Below are 22,986 nucleotides of genomic sequence, written 5' to 3'. Positions count from 1 at the left end.
GTCAATGACAGCAATCCGTCCAGGCCCTGAGGCAGCAAAGCAGCCCCAAACCATGATGGCCCCCTTCACCATATTTCACAGTTGGGATGAGGTTTTGATGTCGGTGTGCTGTGCCTTTTTTTCTCCACACATAGCGTTGTGTGTTCCTTCCAGACAATTCAATTTTGGTTTCATCTATGGACAGAATATTTTGCCAGTAGTGCTGTGGAACATCCAGGTGCTCTTTTGCAAACTTGGCTTCAAAACGTGGCTTCCTCTGTGGTGTCCTCCCATGAACTCCATTCTTGTTTAATGTTTTACTTATTGTAGATTTGTCAACACAAATGTTAGCATGTGCCAGAGATTTCTGTAAGTCTTTAGTTGACACACTAGGATTCTTCTTCACCTCATTGAGCATTCTGCGCTGTGCTCTTGCAGTCATCTTTACAGGACGACCACGCCTAGGGAGAGTAACAACAGTGCTGAACTTTCTCCATTTGTAGACAGTCTGTCTTACCGTGGACACATGAACATCAAGGCTTTTAGAGATACTTTTGTAACCCTTTCCAGCTTCATGCAAGTCAACAATTCTTGATCGTAGGTCTTCTGAGAGCTCTTTTGTGCGAGGCATGGTTCACATCAGGTAATGCTTCTTGAGAACAGCAAATTCAAAACTGATTTTGACTGGACTCCAGGTTGGCTGACTCCTGGCTCCAATTAGCTCTTGGAGAAGTCATTAGCCTAGGGGTTCACATACTTTTTCCACTCTGCACTGTGAATGTTTACATGTTTTGTTCAATAAAAACATAAAAACTTATCATTTTTGTACGGTATTAGTTTAAGCAGACTGTGTTTGTCTATTGTTGTGACTTAGATGAAGATCAGAACCCATTTTATGACCAATTGATGCAGAAATCCAAGAAATCCCAAAGGGTTCACATACTTTTTTCTTGCAACTGTAACTACCAAACTAGCCAACAAGCTAAATAACTAAGCAGAAAATTTACTAGCTTACTAGTTCACAAGCTAAATAACAAAATTACTAAGTAGAAAACTACCAGGCTAAATATTATTTGACCTGTATAGAAAACAAATGCTTGCAAGATTTTAGTAATGCAGCTATAACTCATAAATATTGAATGGTATGGTAAGGAGCATACGTTTTTTCAGAGGAATTTTTGGAAATTGGTCAAATTAACCGTTTGGACAGTTTAAAGTTAAATCACAGACATGCACACATTTTGAATGCTCTGCGGTAAGCATTTAGAGGCAAAAATGACTATTTTTATTCGCTGGGATGAAAAATTAAGCCCAACAACTGGATTTTTTTTGCCCAAATTTTAACCTGAACAATTGCGTTTACTTCAGCCCTAATATCCTGTTCATATCCATTTTAAAATGGATAAATGGCTATACCTGCCACAGATGAAAGGTAAACGAAGGGGTTTGAAAGACTTTGTGGACATGTTTAAAACATAAAGTGTTAACACTATTATTTGGAGTTTAAAAATGAACACATTGTTAAATCATCACAGTCACGCAATGAACAGATCAAGAGAAGTTAGTGCTGATGTTTTTTGGCCACTGGGTGACAGTGTCTCCTGCAGAACTGGAGTTCACCTCTGTTCTTACTCTCAGGTGCATCAGAAATTTATTGCACAAATGATGTGGTTTCTTCTCCTCACCCTACTCTCAATAAAACAATGAACAGGAAAATGAATCATAATGTTTCAAGGCACATGAGGCAACCCACCTGTTCGATAGGTTCCATGGAGAAAAATCCTGATTTCTTTAAAATAAAACAAGAGTTTAGACGAAAGGTTTGATTGATGAGTACAGTAATATAGCTGTATTATGAGGGTGTCTTTATTACTTAGCTACACAGAAATGTACTAAAAGTTCAGAGAACGGAGTTTTGAATTTCAAACGCTGACAAAAACATACAAAGAAATTGAAGTGTTGAATCCTTAGTGTTCTACATTTTAGAGTTGACTTTAACTCTGCAATTGTAACTCCATTCTAGTGAATGACCTTCAGTGTTTGAGTTGATTGACAGTGTTAATCCATTCAGGTGAAGTTTTCCCATCATGTGCAGATTTTTTGCTCATGATGCACTGTGATCATTGTTTAATTCCTTTGCTCATGTTTCAGGTGGATTGTTGCTGTTTTTTGATGTTAGACTCTTTTGCACCATGGGTGAAATTATCAACTATATTGTTCACTTCCTGCCTGTTGCAGGGGATGGCCTACTTTAAAGGGGACGTGTTATGCAAAAATCAATTTTTAAGGCTTTTCTTACAAAATATGTACCCCTGGCCTGTCCACAATCCCCTCAAGTACCAGAAAAATCCATTCCCCCACACCATCTCTTTCTCCACCTTTCAGAAAATGTGTGCTGAAGCCATTCTCAGATTTCCACTCATGATGTCATGTGGAGTGTTACCACTGCCCCCTGGTTTGGTTGGCCCTTCCTGCATGGAACAAAGTTCCACCCTCCACTCCTGATCTTCCTCTCAGGAGAACCCTTTCCATTAAGCCACACCCATTTCCAAAGAGGGGCGGAGTCAGACAGCTCAGTAGCATTTAAAGCCACAGACACAGAAAAAGGTCATTCTCAGCAGGTCTGACACAGAAGTCTTTTTAGACATGCAAAAATCCTATATTGGAGTGTTTTTTCACCAACAGACTTCACAGGCATGTTTTGGGGACCTCTGAGACCAAAATAAACTTGTCTTAAAGAGTAAAATATGTCCCCTTTAATGGGTGAAGTACAGACTTATAAGTCAGGGTGAATTTTAAATTTGTCTTTTTGCTCCATCTTTGTCATTAGACACCTGACTTTGCAGGTATTCAATGTGAGGTGGTAATTTTTATGAAGTTATAAATATCTCAAATTCACACCCAAAGTGAAAGGAAATAACACAATATTGTGTTAAAAGAAACACTTAAATGTGTCAAAAAAACACTATGAATGTTAAAAATGCTCACTTTAAGAGAAAAAACTATTAACACTTTCCAAAGTGTTATTTCAACTTGGAACCCTTGAGAATGATTTAAACCCAGAAAGTGTTAAATTTAAGACTATAGGAGCTACATTTACACTGATGATTTTGTAGTGGTTGTGTTTCATAAAAGCTTCAGAGCCATGAGACTGTCCTGTCATTAAACAGTTTATTTTGTGGCATTAACAAAACCATTATTACTGATAAATAACTAAGATGGTTTCACTTTTTGTACCATGCATATTATTTTTCAAATTAACACTTTATACACAGTTATAACATTTATACATGTGAAAAATGCTTAAAAAGTTTGTAGCATTAATTACAAAGTAGAACAGTGTAATGTTAAAATTAATTCCTGAACAAAAATTAAAGGCACTTAACTCCTACTTTTTAATTGAAAAATACAAATTACAATGTACATAACAACGGATAGTACATGATTGATTATAATGATAAGGCACCCTATAGGCTGTATCAAATGTTTGATTTTGGCAAATAAATAATTGTCCTTATCTTGATTATTAAGCTGGTGGGTTTTTCGTAACAAAAGTACCTCAAACATTTCTGTTGTTCCTAATGAACACAACTACAATAGTGGGGGGCTACCACAGTACTTGCCAAAAGAAGAAAATCAACCCTAGAAAATGTGGTCATTATTGACTGTCCATTTTGTTATAGGCCATGAAGATGGAATATGTGAATTCAGCTTTACACAGGTCGAAAACTTTGGGCCTCATTCACCAACCGTTCTCTGATGAAACTTGTTCTTAAAACCTGCTTACACACCCTTAAAAAGATTCTGACATTCAACAGGTTTTAAAAAAATCTGTTTAAATGTTCTCTAAGCTCAGAAGAAAATGCAAGAACACTAAAGGACATACTTCAACATCTGAGAGCAGATATTCCAGGTTTGTGGATTAAGAGTTTTTCATATGACAGACAACAACAGGTGGTAATGGTTTAAATCCAGCAAGGTTTCAAACACAGGTCTTCTTCAAGGTTCTGTTTGTATCTCCCATCTCATCTAAGTAAACATTAAGTGAATGCATGCCCATCTGTAACTGCATGCCTTTCTTGCTCTGTTTCTTTACCTCATCATGTTTTGTTCCATCCAGGGTCCAAACTGCAACATGTACCATTAAATACATTTGTGTTGTTTAATTTTCAGTTTCAGTTTCAGTTAGTTTACAGTTTCTTACAGTTTCTCATAAAGGGGTGGTGATGGGTCCTGTGTCCAACCAGCTGAGAACCACTGCTCTTGGATGTTGCAGCCTTATGAAGACATGGCATCCATCAATTTTAGAACATTGGTGTGAACGGTTCTGCAGTTTAAAACTTGTTCATGATGTATTTAGAACACATTTAAGAAGAAACAAAGGAAGTTAATGGTGAATGAGGACCTTTGTGCATACTTGCAGCTACAGTTTGCTTGCTCTACTTTAGCTGAAGCTAAATTAGCCATGCTAGTGGCTCTGTGAACTCAGGCACAGTGGTGAGCTATTGAGCTATACGCTAATATTATGCTTATAATAGCATGCCAGTAATGCTCACAATTTCAGTTTTGAGAGACAGCAGAACGATGACCATGTTCAACATACATGTTTGGCATGTTAGCATGCAAACAGTTGCTAATTAGCATAGCAAACAATCTACATCATAGGCTAACAGATCACTGGATGGTTAGGTTTTGCAAATGTTTGGTTGCTGGAGTGTGGGATGACTTTAATTTTTGACTGATGATGACAATAAATGAAAGCCACCATTTTTCACAATTAATCACTGCAGAGACATTTATATATGTAACAAATTTTATCCCAGTAATACAAGTTTAAGAACTTCACTTCAAAAAAGGAAATCAGAAAATAAAATCAGGGAAATTAAACTCAATTGAATTTACAGATGTCTGATAATAATTGGCTTGATCTATAATTTTTGCTTTACAGCTGTTACAGCTGTTTTTTAGGGCTGATTTTTGACTTGAGTGCCCCTTTGATTTGTTCACAGCTCTTGGAACAGCTTTGTAGTGCTGGTAGTTTATGACAGTAGTATCCTGGTTATTTGGAAAACCTTTCAGCAAGCCTTCTAGACCAGTGGTTCTTAACCTTTTCAGCCCGCGACGCCCAAAATAAAGGTACCAGAGACTGGGGATCCCCACTGTACCTGAAGGTGGTTGAACACAGCCATGCACAATTAAGAATAGTCATGTGCAGACAAGGCTGTCCATAAGGGGGGGTAAATGGGAGAGCTTTCTGGCGCCCAGCCAAACTGGGGGCCTATGGAGGCGAGCAAAACCATGGTGCATTGTAAAGTTAAGCTGTGAAATCCATGTTTCATATTTAAACTGAAAATCCACTCTTCTCAAAGAAACAAAGCTCTTTTTTAATCATTTGTGTAGTAAAAAGCCTTCTTAAAAATATAAATCCCTCTTGTTAAAAAAAGGATTAAAATGGTTTGAAAACTGCTAAAATGGGTTGATGATGGCAAAAAAAAAAAAAAAAAAAAAATGGTGAAAAAGGGGGTGAAGTTGGATTTTAAAAGAAGTAGAAAAGGGTTAGAAGTTGAAAAATTAAATAAAAATGACACAATGGCAAGAATGAGTTAAAGTGGCAAAATGGGCATAAATAGTGGTTAGAGGATTTAAAATGTGGCTAAAATGGCTTTAAATGGGCAAAAATAGGTGGAAATTTGGTGAAATTGGATAAAAAATGAATATAAAAGGGCAAAAAAGGGTTAACTGAGAAAGAAAAAAAGGGCGGATATTGGCAGAAATTGGTTGAAAAAGGAAAAATGGGCATATCAAATGGTGAAATGTGGTTTAAATGGGAAAAAAAATGGGGTGTAAAAAGTTGTTAGAAGGGGTTAATATTAGCAATAGTAGGTCAACAGAAGCAACATTAAGCTTAAGTGGCAAAAACAGGCAGAAAAAAATATAGGAAAAGTAGGTGTTAAAAATGTGTTAACATTGGTGGGAAAAAAATTATGAAAAGGGGTAAAAAATGGCAAAATAGGTGTAAAGTGGCAACAGTGTAACATAAAAAATATTCTTAGCTTTTTTAGGGCAACTGGAGACCCTCTCTCAGTGGCTCGCTACCCCCATGGGGGTCCCGACCTCAAGGTTGAGGAGAGGGACCCTACTGCAGTCAAGATGGCCGACATGGGCATCGCTATACATCCAATCCATGCTGGAAGTCCCAAGCGGAAGTTTCTTCGTGTTGGACTCAGCTGCCAGTGTTTGTCAGTATTTTTCGCGCCTAAGCCTAACCCTTGGTGCTGGATCTCAAATATATCACCTTCCCCACTGCCTTACCCTGAACCTAACCACTCGGGTTTTAATGCCTAAGCCTAACCTTAGACGTACAGACTTCTGGTATGGATTGGATGTATGTCGTCCATCTTGTCTGCAGCAAGGTACTCTTGAGGTTGAGAACCACTGTTCTAGACAGGCAGATGGTGTCTGTTTATCTACAAGACATCCTTCTCAATCACTAACTACTTATACATTTTGTGTTGAAACCTTTAGTACAACACTCTGACACTTATTAGGAAATTTTGACTTTGGCGGTTGTTGTCTCATTGGCTTTAGTGGCCAAAATTCTTACCACTCTCTAGTGAACATGAAGAGTAGACTCACATTTTCAACTAGTATTTAGCATGTCTTTCTCTTCCTGTCAGACACATTTGGTTTTTTTTATGACAGACTCTGTAATTGGTGGTAAAGAATAGTCCCCAATAATGTATACAATGGGAGTAGGAGTGGCAGTGTTTCTTTTCTCCTGTGTGTTTTCAGTAACAAAAGATATGTTGGCATGTCATTAGTAATGACGGACCTCAAACAGCAGCTGCATTCAAAGATAAGAAACTGGATAGACCAGAGTTCAAGAGTTCAAATGTGAGAACATGTTTTCAAAATGAGGAGAAAAACATTCTTCCTGCATGAGATCAGGAAAAGATAAAACCAAAAAAAAAAAAAAAAGGCTCTTCAGGGTTATTTGGTGGTCATCCCACTGCACATAGGGGCACGTCATCATCTGCCTTTGAACATTCGGATTTTGTGCTTGTCTGCGAGCAGCAGAGTGACATTATATTCATAATCTCCATCATGGACTCCTGTGTGCCGGAAAGCTCCAGCCAAATGGTTCTCCTCCCAGTAATGGTGCCAGTTTCCATACTGGTCAGCACCAAAGCCAAACACACTGACCTGTAGCCGACATGAACAGAAACATTCAGCATTAGTTCAAATCAAGATATTTGTAATAAATCCTTTATTCTCTTATTCTATTAAAGCATGTTAAAAATGCAGTGTAATAAAACAATAAAGTAGATTTATTCCAATTTACTGAAAATTGTTAAGGTCATGCATGTAGCTTACCTCATCACAAATGTGGATAGCCAGCAACAGGCTGAGAAAGCCAGTGGAAGGATATCGTCCATGGCCATCAAGCCAAGACTCATAGACATATTTAAAAAATGTTGGACTGTAAATGAGGACCTGCAAAAGTAGAAAAAAACACAAGCTCTGAAATTTGCTCTATTACAATATAAAGTTTGCATCCAAAGTGTCTCTCAAGTGCAAATACAAAGATCGATGAATTTCTCAGTAATACACCAAAGCATGTGCAGCATTACTCTGCAGGTGTCAGATTGATGACAAATGTACAAATGAAATTCGGATGTCATAAGTGATGTTTTAGTTTCCAAAATTAAGCAAGGACACTATTGGTTGGCAAAAGAAAATCAGAACAAATTGTGTTTTTTATTCAGTTTACTCAGATAGATAAGGCAGATTTGATCTTGATGAGAGAAACAAAGACTAGTGATGAGATTTCACGCTCTTTTACTGATTTGGATTGTTTAATACTGGAGCGGACTCCTTCAGTTTCCAAGTGGCTCTTTACTTGCAACCATTTAGGCTTTATTAAATAAAGCGAATTGTGCAATGTTTTGAGTTAAGATTGTGTCTGTGTTTATCATCAGTGCACTGATGTGTCCATGTTGTTCTGCAGCACTCTGCCCAAAAGCTACCTGGCAGTGCAATTTTGATGCCAGTTCTTCGTCCTGCTGCCACATTTAAAGTTTACATGTAAAGTTTAGAAGTTGCATTATGTTCACTTGAGTTGCAACATGCTAACTTGAACCAAATAAAATTAATTTGATTGTTTATGACTGTTTGAGACATTTTTTTTAAAGTGGGTTTTAGTGTTACATGGTATAACAGCATTTTGGTATTTTTCTGTACTTTTATTGTAAGCAGTGTGGTTCCAGAACTTCCTGACATTTGGTACCACTCAAATATGGCTCCTGGTGATATGAAAAAGGCAGGGAGAATTAAAAAGATCTTCCTCCAGATGGTAGTGTGAGCAGTGTAGGCAGACTGTCAGTAGTATTGTTTCAAGTTTTAAGTATTGTTTTAGTATCAGGTATCAGTTTCAAAGTTAAGATTTTGGTATCGTGACAACACTAGTACATCAACCATTTTCTTTTTAGAGTGTAGGCGCTAAAGTACACCAAAAGAGACATATTTAATAATCTGCATATGATCTTGAGAGAATAAGCCATCATCTGATATCAATCTATGCCTCTGGGAATTATGGCCTCTCAGTGCCTCCATGATGGCAAGCAGTTTTCATGAACAACAGCTCAAATGATGAATGAAACTGTAGATAAAAGCTGAGAGATTCATGTACAGTATGTGCCTTACCTTGTCTTTGTTTGCCTTTATCCTGGACATAACAGGAATATATGTTCTGTAAAAAAGGAAAAGAATAAAGAAAGCAAGGTAAGAGGCTTAAAGAGTTACAAAATACCACTTTGTTCCAGCTGAATATCTATGGCTAAATCTCAAAAAATTAGAATAACATGAAACATTTGGGGGGTTTTCCTCCAGTGATTTAATACAAGAAGTGAATCTTCGATATATATATTCTAGATCTATCTCATACACAGTAAAATATTTAATAGAAGACTTTTTTGTTTAAATGTTAATTATTATGGCTTACAGCTCACAAAAAAAAAAACAAAAAACAAAACTCTTATCTCAAAATATTAGAATATTACAAAACATCAGCCCAAAAAAAGGATTTATAATACAGAAATGTTGACCTTCTGGGAAATTATGCTCATTTATGCACTCAGTAATTGGTTGGAGCTCCTTTAGTATAAATTACTGCATCTACTGTATGTGATGTGGCATGCAGGCAATCAGTCCGTGGCACTGCTGGGGTATGATGGACCACAGCCTTCAGCTCGTCTGTATTGTTGAGTCTGGTGTCTCTCATCTTCCTCTAAAAGTTTCCACAGAGATATCTACGGGGTTCAGGTCAGGCCAGTTGGCTGGCCAATGAAACACAGTAACACCATAGTCAGCACACCACCTACTGGTAGTTTTGACTTCTCTGTAGGCAGGTGCTAAACTGACATACCAGAAGGATTTGTTTCACACATCCATCTGGTAAACCTTCCATGGATGGCGTTTGAATGTTCTGTCTGTCACATCTTTACAGGCCAATCAGAGCAACAAAACACGTGACGTAGCTGCTACCAAGCTGCGCCCTTACCGAAGGAGCAAACTCCTCAGAGAGCTGCATAACGCCATAATTGCACCGGCCTCTTCTTGCTGCTTGCATACGTCACAACTCTGCCACGCCTGAAAGTACTGCCCCTCAATGCTGATTGGTCCTGTCACTTTCTAACCGGGCCCAAACGGTTCAGACGGGAGCTTTGCAAGATGGATTCACCAGTGAGACACATGGAAATGGGCAAATCCATCTGCTTTGCAAGGTTAGGCAGGTGCAAAGTCCTGCTGGAAAAGGCCATTAGTAACTCCATTAAGTTTCTCAGCAGATGGAAGCATGAAGTTTTCTTGTTGGCTCCAGTCTTGATAAAACATAGTGGACCAACAGCAGCAGGTGACACGGCACCCTACACCATCACTGACCGTAAAAAATTAAAAACACTGGACTTCAAGCATCTTGGATCCTGTAGCTCTCTGATCTTCCTCCAGACTCTGGGACCATGATTTCAAAATCAAATTAAAAATCTGAAACATAACTGAGCAATAGTCCAGTTCTTCTACTTTGATAAAACACTCTGAGAACAGTCTGTCATTTCAGCAATGACCTTCTGTGGCTTACCTTCCTAGTTTTAGTGACTGTCCTCTGGACATTAGTCAAGTCAGAAGTTCTCCTCATGATTGCAGTTGTGTGTACTGTACCAGATTGAGAGAATGAAGGCTCAGGAAACCTTTATGAATTGGACCTTTACACAATATTCTAATAATTTGAGATATTGAATTTTGTTAGCTGTAAGCTATAACCATAAAAACAAGAAAAGGTTGTGAAATGTTTCACTTTGAATAAGATTAATCTAGAATATAGGGAAATTCAACTTTCTGAAGTAAATCACAGGAAAAGGGAACTTTTACATTTTTTGAGATGCACCTGTCAGACTTTAACTCCTTGAAAATCTTCTCCTCCTGTGCACACGTCTGCTTGTTTTTAACCACTGGTATCAATGACATAATCACAGCATTTCATCCAGCCATGAGTTCTCTTTTCTTTTTGGCTGACCGCTGAGGTCAGCCCTACACATGGCAATGTAGCTATGTACATTTAAGAAGCCACAATAAATTTGGCTAACAAAAAGTAACAATAATGACAAAATCACTCTGCTAGTCAGCAATTTCAACAGGCATCCCAGATAGTTGCGGTCAGCCATATACTAGGTTTTAACCTAGTCTTGTTTTAACTAAAGAAATGTCAAAATATTATGCAGGTTTCTCTCCTCAGGACAGGCATATGAAAGGAGGTGGTTCTAGACAGGTTTTTGAAGTCAACACAGTAACATATGCTCATTGTCATGGTTTTTGGGCATTTTGAATTATTCATGATACAAGAGCATGCAGTGCAGTGGTGCTTCATCCCAGGTAGGCAAGGTGAGAGCTAAAAATGGGGGAGGCACTTTAAACAAAGGTGGGGGCTGTTCTCTGGAGTCGTCAATATTCAGCTCTGTTATGAAAATGTCTTAATTTTCATGCAAAACCTGTGTTTATACAATTTTCATGAAGAAGAGGAACTAAAAGGGAAATCATGTTTAGCAAACAAAGAACAAATCTAAAGTGAGTGCAAATTCGACACTATGCTTGTGCAGACTCGGATGAAAACGTAAAGAGATGGAATACAAATGACTCAAACAAAATGTAATGGCTATATGTTGAGATACAATCCAGACAAACGTTTCCAATTAAAGAATTGGTTTATCAAGGCTATTTCCTCTGCAGCAGAAAGTCTCATTAAAATTCAGAGATTAGACTGACTTGTCTACTGCTGTTTGGTCTCATTTGCTGTAAAATGTAACAGTCCAGCCAATTCCTCTTCCTCCTGTGGTGCATGAATATGAAAATGGCCTGTCATGTGTCTACTGCATCATATTACACACTACATTATAAAAACTAATGTTAAAAAGTACATCCTTTCACGCACACACTCGACGATTTTTCACAGAGAGGTGCTCGAGTTTCAGGATTGGTAACTTCAAAGTCAGGAGTGTGAATATGGATCAGAGGCAATGAGCCCTCTTCCCCTCCACACAGTTCTTTGTGTATGGGGAAAAATGACAAAATATTCACAACACTCAGTGAGTATCTAATGACTGTTAAGCTAATGCTGACATTACTGGCAGTAAATCGGAGTTTAATGATGCATAAAGATTGTTCTAGCAGAGCTGGGAGACAACTCAGAACATTTATAGAGAACATTTATTTGGGTTTACTCATCCTCTAACATGTTGCCATGAGTGAGTTATTGGCTGTGTTATTGGCAGTTGTTTTTCCTGGATGTCTAGTTATCAAGGTAATGATTATGGGTCACTGAGAATGAGGGTGAAATTTACTGGAAGATTAAAACTGAGTGATTATCCTCATTTTGGCAAACTGACAAACACGGACACTGAGTGTGATTGCTGTGACGATCAGGGTTTAGTAGAGTTTACATGAATCTGGGGATGCAAAAATAAGCTTGTATTTATGTATGCAAACCATTCATTCTGCCAGGACAATGAAGCCCCTGAACTGTGTTTTCACTCAAAAGCTATGCTATGGGGGCCCTGAAGTGCAAAACACAACGACAAAAAACAAAAATCATTATCAAATGAGAAGACAAAATCAAATAAAAAAACCCGACAACACCGAAGGAAACTCGACAACATAAATTTATGCTCTAATGAACACAATATTCTTATTACTGTAGATATTTAGCTGCAGTGGATTTATTTCACATATCATTGATTTTCCATAGTCTGGAACTTGTGGCTTGAATGAGCACATGTGCGTGCATGGAGGGGGTTGTCAGTGGTGATTCAAACACTGATTCAAACAGCTCACAGGGTCAGCTGTGCTCTTTCTTTACTATCTAACACACAAATGTCAGGAGAAGTAACAGGGTGCATTTAACTTCAACTGCACCACTTTGTGGGAGCAGCTAGACTGCAGCTGTGTCTCACAAGACACTTTTCACCTCAACAAGAAATCTCGTTGCACAAACTCTCGTCACACCCCTAATTACTAGGGGTGTAATGGTATCGGTAATACCGTGGAACCAAGGTATCAGAAGCATCCAAACCCTGTCCCAGATGTGACGGTCTTAAACGGTATGTCTTCAGGGCAGAAAGTAGTGGAGCAGAGTTAATGGACGTGGGAACTACAATTCTCATCTGCCCTTGCCTACCCACCATGCTTTGTGCTCCACTTGCTTGTTTGAGTCTACAGTGCGAAAGTGGCGGATGTATGGAGCAGCAACGCAGAGCGAGAGAGAGAGACGGGTGAAAGTTTTTTTAAACTGCAGAGGCTCCAATGACTTTTAAACCTGGCGTGAGGAAACATTTTGGTTTCCTGGTGTCAAGAAATGGGAAAGAAGAGAAAATGACAGACAAACAAAAGACAGTATACAGACACTGACAGACTGCAGTGACACACTTCATGGGGAATACGAGTAACATGAGTAGCCACTTGATAAATTCTCATCCTGAAAAGATTCACGGACATCCGAAGAGCAGAATCCGGCCAGGTCAAAAGACTCTTAAGGAAGTATTCACAGTCTCACTTCCCCACGACAGCGCGAGGGCTCAACAGATCACAAGGAGTATAGGTGAATAGCATTGAGAACGTTTGAAGACCTAGATTTCATACAAGAGGTATGCCTTTTATTAACAAGGTCCAGCTGGTGCAGTTTTTTATTTGATAAAAATAACATTTAGGTCTCCTATACCCCATTTACATATATTGTTATATTTAAAGTGCAATTGTTGTTTAATAAATGCCAATATAATATTATTTCTTTCCAAGTCTCCATCTGTTCTGAGGTTTTTTATACCGCAATATACACCGTACCGTGGACTTGTCACTGAGCTGAAAACTGTACCGTGAGATTTTGATACCGTTAAATCCCTACTAATTACTGATGATTAACTAGCTGTTAGGTTCTAACTTTTTCAACTATAAAACAATTTGAGTACTTTATCTAAGTCATCAGTAAGTACCTGGGAGTGAAGCCCAAAACACACCAGCCCGGTAGAGTCACCTCAAGCTCAATTGCGCCCCTAGCACACACCCACAGCAGCGTGTCAGTGGTCAAACTCCCGACAAGCCACTGCTGGAACAGGTATACAGGTTGATATAAGTGAAAAAACAATTAGAGCAGTGGTATTACACTGGGGCTACAGAGGCCTGTTCTATTATTCTACACCTCGAATGGAAGATGTCGCTAAATTTATTCTGTATGATGTACAAAACAGCTATCTTCTCAGGAAAACTCTTTGCCTGCCACGGCCCTGATGGGAGTTGAGCATGTGACATTGCTTGTCCAGGTGCCAAGAAAACAGGCATAGAAGAAAACAGAAGTGGGAGGACCTGGAGAGAACCAATGCATGCACGGGGAGTGCTAACCTCTGTGCTGCCGTGCAGCCCAGCTTAGACATTAACATGATGCAATAAATCAAATGTTACTTACAGTATGCCAATTAAGGCCTGTCTTTTAGTCCTTGATAACTTTTCGCCTGCTAAGTTGTTTGAAGTTCAGTTATGCTGTTTCAGTAGCAGAAGTTCTAAAATACTTTTTGTGAAATAGCTGAGTACTAGACTCACTGACACTGATTTAGTGGGTGAGGATAATGTCGGCCCTGTAGCATCCTGGGGAAAGAAAGGCATGAGCTTTCTGTCTTGGCAATACCAACATCCTGCTTGAGTTAGATGACAACTACACAGAAGAAAGTTGTTTAAGAAAACTTTTTCAATAATTCAGTATTTCTGATGTCCCTTAGCACCAAACTTAACAGCAGAATTCTCCTTAATTAGATGTCAACAGAGCCTGCAAACACTGGTGACCAGGGATCAGCTAATGTTAGTTTGGAACACTAAGGAGGATCTACTCCTGCCAAATAGCCATGGTTTGATTTGAAATCACTGCCAGCCCCATAATCTGATCATCAGAAAGGACTAAACAGACCAAGTATGTTACTGATGACATGCTTCCCATGTGCCTGTTGCTTTCAGAGAACTAATAAGGAAACTATGGGTGGGAGGAGAGGTCAGATGGACAAGGCAAGTTATGAGTTGTTTCCTCCCACACTGCCACAGTAAGACTAAATTAATGAGTATTCAAGCAAAACAGGAAACACTATTAAAAGTTCTTAATTATTACTAAGATTCCCACCACTGCTCATGCAGTCATTTTGAGTCATGTCTGTGTAGGTCCTCAGTCCTCTAGGCTCGTGGTTTTTCAAAGCTTGATCCACAAGACCAGCTGGACATGGTTAAGGTTCAAAAGATCCAAGGGCTTCAAGAGCCTTTGACAAATCTAGTTGACCTTTTTGGATGAAGCTTTAGACATTTAGAGCAATCTTTCTTGCCTATGGCAAAAACAAGCCTAATATCATTTTTCCTATTAAAAGTTGTTGTTCTTCACCAATTCCTCACAAATAAAGTCCTGCCAAAATAAATCATGCTGATCAAATTAATGACACAAAAAATAGCTCTTTCTGGATTCACTAAACAAGTTCATGTTGTAAGAATGAATTTCTTTCATGTTTAAAACAAAGATATTGATTATTTCAGCTTTAACATGAGTTTACTTACTGTTTAATGGTACCCGTTGTAAGAGCACTAATGATCCACTGCAGGTCCAGAGTCTTAAAAGGGATCAGCACCAGGCTGGTAGTGTTGTCCAGGTCTATGGCACTTTCTGGATACATGACATGATGTGTCGTTCTGGCGCCCACGTCCTCCTCAAAACCAGTGGTGGGAGCCTGATTCATTCTGCAAGGACAAAAAAAGTGGCGTTTTAGTTTTTCCACTCAAAATTTTTGACAACCTCCTTTCCCATTTTTGTCTTGTTGCCCAGCCACTTCTGCTATTCCTTGACAGTTTAAATTGAGGTTTACTTCCCCGCATGTTTTAAAGATGTAAAACGTTTGTCTTTTGTTGTTCCAATACCCCCGATGTACAAATGTGTTAGTCAGACCATATGGCACAGAGACGTGGGAAGCCAGCAATGATTATTATTTCAACGAAAAACATTCAAACCAGGAGGCACAGGAAAACAAAAGGCACAATTTGTCCCTCTTAACAACTTGTTTGAAAGCCAAATAGCAATTCAGAACCATCCGGCATCCAGTCACAACACCACAATTACCGTTTGGCAAGATAGATGAGGCGTCCCTATTATTATGTGCAACAATGCTCTCTCGAGCCAGGCCGGTAATTGGCAGTTTGACAGTGTCAGTTGGTATTGGTCAGTGGAAGTGACACATAGTAAAATTATCAATCTGACCCCACGTGTATCTAGCAACACCTGTTGGACAGTCCAGTCAGTGGAACATCACCTTCCTCATTACTGGCTTTGAGATGACAGCTATAAAACAGCTTGACATTTGAAAGCTGAGCCTGTCAGAACTCTGAACGACCTCCTGAGAAATTCATTTGTGTCTTGGCTGTCTTACAGTTAATGGGATTGCTTTGGCTATTTCATGCTGCATCTTTGCAAGGGATGTAAAAATACCATGAGCTGCAATTTAAATACAAATAGGAGGCGATTCAAATCCTTCAGACAAAAAAAAATGCATTGCAAAACTCAGTTTTTAGCAGTCTCATTGTTTATTTAAAGAAAATATTTGCATTGTTTTCATTATAATTATGGAGCTCCAATAACTCATCTGGTAAAGAAGAATAATTAGAATAAGCATAATTTGCTTTTGCACTATCATTCATTCATTATTGTTAACAGCAGCTAATAGCATTCGGCTAGTTCATGCTAACCTTATACCTACTTACTGCATTGATAAAAAAACAAAAAACAAAAAAAATGTATTTCTGAATGTTCCTGCTTTTGAAGTTATCCAACATTATGACATTTAGAATACATTCCTGTGTACCTCTCCAAAAAGAATTATTTCTTATGTGCAGGTAAGAAATGCCCTGGTGAGAAAGACGCCATTCTAATCGGAGATGCTGGACTGCATTCACAGTCCAAAATGAAAGTGGGAAACAATGCTTCTTAAAGTATGGGTGATAAACACCTTTATTTACAGCTAATTAGGTGAACTGTATGGAAAGTGTTGAGTCATATCTCTCAAAGTACCCACGTTTCCTGAAGGCAACATAATTGGGGAAGGCTTCGAGCCTTCTTTGCTATGCTGTCACTCACAGTTCCACACCTTCTAAGTCTAGACCACGCCCCCCACACCAGAACAAGGCCAGAAGTTTGAACCTGAAAAAATACAAACTGAAAGTGAAAAAAAAAAATCTGAAACCAAAAAATGGAGAATTGAGTGTGAAACAAAAAGATCTGAATCTGAAAACATTAAACCTGCGACTGAAAGATAATACCTCAAATGTGAAAATATATTTAAGAGAATATGATTAAAATAAATCATTTAATTAAAATAATTACTAACTGAATCAAAAATATATTTAAACTGAAAAAACCCCTTATGCTTATTTTTAGTTTCGGGTTGTTTATTTTTTTCAAATTAACAGATTTTTTGGCATGAATAAAGCTCCACATTATCAGAGAAATCTGAAGGCACGGTTCTTCTTTTTATACCATGTCAGGAAATGAGAAGTTAGGAGCTCTACATTTTTTGCTGAGGTAACTTTTACACCTTTAGGCACCTTGAAGGGGCCTACCAACTCACTTCCTATGATCCCAGCCCAAAACATCACTTCACCACCTCCTTGCTGAGATTGTAGCCTTGTTGGGACATAGTAGCCATACACCTACCATACCGAACTCCATCCATCTGAACAATCCAGTGTAGCACGGCATTCATTAGTGAATAAAACTGATTAAAAATTAGCCTTCATATATTTCTGAGCCCACTGCAACAGCTTCTGCTTGTGGGCATTGGTTAAGGGTGGCTGAAATTCAGCTTTACGCACATCAGAAAGCCTCTGGAGGATCCTACATCCAGAGACTCCAGAGGCACCAACAGCTTCAAATACATGTTTGCTACTCATCAGTGGATTTTTCACAGCTTGTTCTTTTAATGCAATGAATTTGCCTGACAGAAACTTTCCTTAATGTGCCTTTAGCTGAACGAACTTGTCTGTGCCCAGATCACACACAAATCTTTTCACAGTACAGTGATCTCTCTTAATTTTCTTTGAAATATCCAGAGCAGAAAAATCTTCCTTCCCCCCATATTGCATTAAACCTGTGACTTGCTTAATAATGTGGAACAACCTCCTTAAGTAGTTTCCCTTTCGGCAAACCTAGCAAACTAATGACCAAATGTGTCTGAGATTGATGCCAGTGATGGGCACTGATTGGGGAAGCAGCAAAATAGAAAATTGTAATTGAAAAACTAGAAGTCAAATGTTTCTTTAACTTATATTGTATTTGCATAATAATTTGGAAGAGTCTCCGGTAAAGACGTGCAAGTCCAAGTCAAGTCTCAAGTAAAGACAAGACATGTCGAGTCGAGTCCGAAGTCATAGGCTTGAAATTCTCAAGTCCTTACAAGTCATATGCACTGTTTTCCAAACAAAATGCAATTTTAAAAAATGTAACAATCTATTAAATTTGAGAAATACAATGAATGCATTTTGAATTGTTTTATTGTTCTAATAAAATAAGACCAGTGTGACAGAACTTAATCACACAGAAAAAGAGTGCTGACATAGCATTCAGGATATAATCAGTGCTAAGCGGTGCAACGACAAATGAACTTCTGAAGACGTTGTCCAGTCATTTCAACTCATCTAATGTGAGTGTGTGTGTAGGGCTGGACGATTATGGCAAAAATAACAATCACGATTATCTTGATTGATATTGATATCAGGATTAATAAACACGATTATTCATTGATTTAAAAATTTGAGTATTTATTCAACCACAACTTAAAAGAACAATCAAAAATAAATTAGTAACAAGTAAAATAATAACAATATATTAAATAATAGAAACAAAAAACAATAAATAAAAATAAATATCCAATCTACATGCACTCCTGTAAAACTTGCAAAATTTGCAACATGCAAAAAACACTAATAACACAGCCAAAAACACAACCTAAAAATACTCTTTGAAGCAAACATTAATCGTTTTTTTTTCGATTATAAGGTTTTTATGATCATGAGAAGCCAAAATTGAAATCACGATCAAAATTCAATTAATTGTCCAGCCCTAGTGTGGTGAGTGTTTGTATATGTATTGATGTGTGAGTGGATATATAAAGTTTGTGTGTGTTTGTAAGTGAACATGTTTGACTGGTCAACATTAGGTGTAAGGTGTTATAACCAGTTCTTAACCTCAGGTTATGTGTTATGTGTGAAGTTATAAGACCTCAAGTTATGTGAACACAATGACTGCCTCCTAGTGAATAAACAAAAAAAAAAAAAAGGGTTGATGAATCATGGGTGTCTGTCTGGGTATTTATTTTTAATATTTGGACATTTACTGTAGTTCTGTGACTCTGTTACCTTAAAGTTATGCTTTCTTTTTTTCCCTCTATTATTGCTTTTAGCCAAAGGGGAAAAGGTCCCCATACTGGTCTTTGCCCTGGGCCTCCAAATAGCTTAACTGGCCCTGCCTCACACCTGCAGCTCCCCCTCACAAATTGTTCTGTCCTGCCAGTTTGTTGCTTTCATTTTTCTGTTTCTGCCCTTTTGACAGTGTTTATCATTAGTATGTTAAAGATCAAATAAAACACCCACATTTGGACAAGTTTTACTTAATTTGACATTATTTCAAAATGTGATCCATGTGTGTTTGGCTCGTTGATGATGTGCATCGTAAAAGTCATCATCAAATATGAGTATGGGAGAGCATCGGCAGGAAGTGACTGAACAAATGTGTTAAAATGAGGGCATTAGAAGCTTCAATTTGAACACAAGACAGCACACCTCTATGAATTAACTTAATGAAGGGACAAGCCACCAGCGGACTTCCTCTGCGCTCTTTTACGCACGTTCCTCTGTCCAGCGCACATCCAACGGTAATAATATACAAGTTTTCATTAAAATTTGGAAGTTAAAGTCTGTCTTCTTTGTGTGGACTTATATTTATAGAGGATTTTGGGAGGATTTTTTAGAGTAAGCCTTATAAAAGAGCCGCAACTGGTCACTAAAGAGCCACATGTGGCTCAAGAGCCGCGGGTTGAGTATCACTGCGTTGGTCTAATAATTTGAATGGGGGCACATTTTACTCAACACACTCACTGAAAATCTCAAGTATTTTCAAGTCATCGGACTAAAGTCCGAGTCAAGTCCCTAGTCATTGATGTCAAAGTTCAAGTCGAGTTGCAAGTCTTTGATGATATTGTCAAGTCAAGTCCAAAGTCATCAAATTCTGACTCAAGTCTGACTCGAGTCCAAGTCGTGTGACTTGAGTCCACACCTCTGCTATTTGCAATGTTACAAATTTTGATAAAAGGAGCTTATATGCTTCTGATACATTAAAGGGGACATATTATGCAAAAATCAATTTTTCAGGCTTTTCTAACAAAAATATGTGTCCCTGGCCTGTCCACAATCCTGTCCACCTTTTAGAAAATGTGTGCTGAAACAAGCTGCCCTACTATTTCCCCCTCATGACCTCATGTGGGGAGTCAGCCCCGCCCCCAGGTTTGGTTGGCCCTCGCTGCTTGAAAGAAATTTCAACCCGTCTCTCCTGATCTTTCTCTCAGCTGCCAGCTGAGAAGAGGATCAGGACAGCCACATCTATTAAGCCACATCCATTTCCTGAGAGGGGTGTGGTCGGGGTGGAGTCAGACTCAGTAACATTTAAAGCTACAGACACAGAAACGGCTCGCTCTGAGCTAGGCTGAAACAGGGTTTTTTTTAGACATACAAAAATCCTACGCTGCAGTGTTTTTTCAGCAACAGCCTTCACATACATGTTTCAGGGACCTCTGAGACCAAAATAAACTAGTCTTAAAAGGGTAAAATATGTCCCCTTTAAAATGCTTTCAGGCATTAAGTAAATGATCTGCAGTATTTGCACATTGTGCAATTGCACCTTTTTCTTGGTGCCACAAGCAGGCAAGGTGGAAAAAAGAGTTAAAAAAGGGTCTGAATCAGGCACCTTAATTAACAGCATGTATCAAATTAGCTCATAAAAGAAGCTACATAAATGTACACCTGTCTTGAATGTAACAGCTAACTAAAGCAATCCTACAGCTGTGAATTGTTGGAAGGCTTTCAGTCCCAAAGGAGAGAAGTGTTGTGGCACTGGTAACAAAGCTGCAGCACCAGATGTGGTTATCATCAACACAGCACTGATTATTATGACACTGAATCATCAGTTATTGCTTTCTGGGGGGAGAGGCGCTGTATTTTACACAATAATGATGTGCCATTTTCTGTGAACACATCAACAAATCTCACGCAGCAGACTGTTTGCTCCATTTTACATCAGAAATGGAGAAAGGAAGGAGAAGAGTTATTGGCTAATTAATGTGTCGTGTACTGTTTCCTCTGCAACAAACCAGCTTCTTGGCAGTGCCTTGGCTCAAGACTGATATGTATGGAGAAGGAGAAGTATTGGCAGGAGGTATTTTTTATGGAGCAATACGTCAGCAGAGAAGAAATTTTTGACAGCACAACATTGGTGGATTTGTCTTTTAATGGTAACTAAAGCTTCTGGGAATCTGAGAATTGCTCTGCAAATGGATCCCTGCCGTCACGAACAGATGAAAAAGTATGGCAGTGAGTGCAGAGGAACACCATGGCACATATTAAATAGTATTATGTGACGAATTCATCACTTCTGCAGCACATTCAGAGTTACTCATGTTAAAGTTCTTTCCAACTCACATATAACAGAGCCAAACAATATAAACTACTTTATTTTACTTCTTAAATGTTTTACACTAGTCCATCTAACCTCATTTGACATCTTGCATTACTGCTAAAATGGTAAGTTTTTTGCCTTTAGCTACAAAGCCAGAAATATTAACTCAGCTTGTTGAACTGACCTCTCATGAACATTTATTGACTTTCATTGCCATTTTGTGCAGCTCTTAAGTTCCCCGCTGTACCAATCTTGCCATTATTCACTGCATGTTTGAGTGCTATGATAATGCAAATGAGTAAGGGCAGTGAAGAAGTTAACCTAAGTGGATTCGGTGGGCTGCTCATCCACTTAATCTTGTGGGGGCATGTGGTGTCAACTGCTCTAAGGAGGCGTATATTTCAGATGGGTCTAATCAATATTCAACTTCTGCTCTAACTTCCCCTTGGCACTGGAAATTTGTACCAGATGGGCTTGAAAGAAACTGAAGGAGATGTATTGAGCCCTTGAAAAGCTCATTTCACCAACAAGGTGGGTTACTCATGCACAGGAAACCAATGATTTATACCTAGAATAGCAGGATGGTCAAGAAAGAGAAAAATCAGCAATGAGAACTAAGAGAGAAATGTCTGTGGAAGGATTATGATAAATACTTAATATCATACATTAGCTCAAATAAAGATTTCATGCAGCTCTCTGTTATAACAGATCTGGAATCATAAAGCTTAGAGGGACTATATAACACCTCCAGAGCAAGCATGACGCCAGGACAAATGACTCAGCCTCAGTGGAGGAGTGAAATTCAAAGTGGAGCTCCTTTGTTCTGATGACAGATATCTTGACCAGTGATTTATAGGGAGGCTATATTAGGGCTAAGGGGTAAATTGCTCGTACTTAAAGCATCAATCAACTTCACTATAACTCAACCAACCCCTCATATGTACAAGTCAGGTCAAATTGTAACAAAAAAAAAAAGTCCACAGCAGTGATTTGGGTTGAAGCTCTCTGTGCTTTTCTTTAGATCAGATGAGCAGCTGAAAACACTGAAAGTTTCAGATGGTCATGCATATTGACAGAGTGACAGAGAAAGGAGGCTTTCAAGCAGAAATAAGAATCATCTAATGGCATGCAAGTACAGATCTTCATGAAATAATTAGTTAATTTTGGTGTGTCAACAGTAGAGATGGGCCAATTTTGCTGCAAAAAACAAACAAACAAAAAAATGCCCATCATCTTTGTGTGAGACTAGCTGACACTGATACTGATCCCATCCATGATCTTTGTTTTGTTATAGTATGAATTGATCAGTCTAATGAGCGTTGCAGTGCACTGGGACCTCCTACAGGTGGCAGTGCAACCTGATTAAAGGAGCACAGAAGTCATCCTTTTTCTGTCAACATGCTTTTACTAACTTTGTACAACAGAGCACTACAAAAACCTCCCAAGGTGCAATGCAACAAGCATCGTACAGTACAGGCTAGGCTTGATTCCACAAATAATTTGAAAAATTCTTCTAGGCAAATTATCTGCCTTGATGCTTCATTTAAACCAGTTTAAGTACGGCCACGCTATGTGTGGCACAATGCACTTCCATTACTATTGCTGTAACATAACATGCAGTAAAGATGATGCAAGGTTTGAAAATCATGAAGGAAGAGAGAGATGATGCAGTGATATTGAAAGGTAAGTGTGCCTTGTCTTTCATGCAACCGATGTCTGTGGCT

The 22,986-nt window shown here is 38.6% G+C and overlaps 1 protein-coding gene across 1 annotated transcript in view; it reads right to left on the bottom strand.

Moving 5' to 3' along the window:
* Positions 1–6,346: 6,346 nt before the first annotated feature.
* The window catches only part of LOC121524109 (CMP-N-acetylneuraminate-beta-galactosamide-alpha-2,3-sialyltransferase 1-like), a 130,198-nt gene continuing 113,558 nt past the window's right edge, over positions 6,347–22,986 (bottom strand). The window contains exons 4-7 of the mRNA XM_041809311.1: positions 15,109–15,288; positions 8,683–8,728; positions 7,354–7,473; positions 6,347–7,182 (exon numbers count right to left, since the gene is read on the bottom strand). Coding sequence (XP_041665245.1) covers positions 7,009–7,182; positions 7,354–7,473; positions 8,683–8,728; positions 15,109–15,288 — 520 coding nt within the window. The 3' untranslated portion in view covers positions 6,347–7,008. The remainder of the gene's footprint in view (positions 7,183–7,353; positions 7,474–8,682; positions 8,729–15,108; positions 15,289–22,986) is intronic.

The sequence above is a fragment of the Cheilinus undulatus genome, linkage group 16 (genome assembly GCF_018320785.1).
Source record: "Cheilinus undulatus linkage group 16, ASM1832078v1, whole genome shotgun sequence".
NCBI lineage: Eukaryota > Metazoa > Chordata > Actinopteri > Labriformes > Labridae > Cheilinus > Cheilinus undulatus.
Note: the sequence above shows the minus strand (reverse complement) of the source record. Positions and strands in the feature narration are given on the sequence as shown.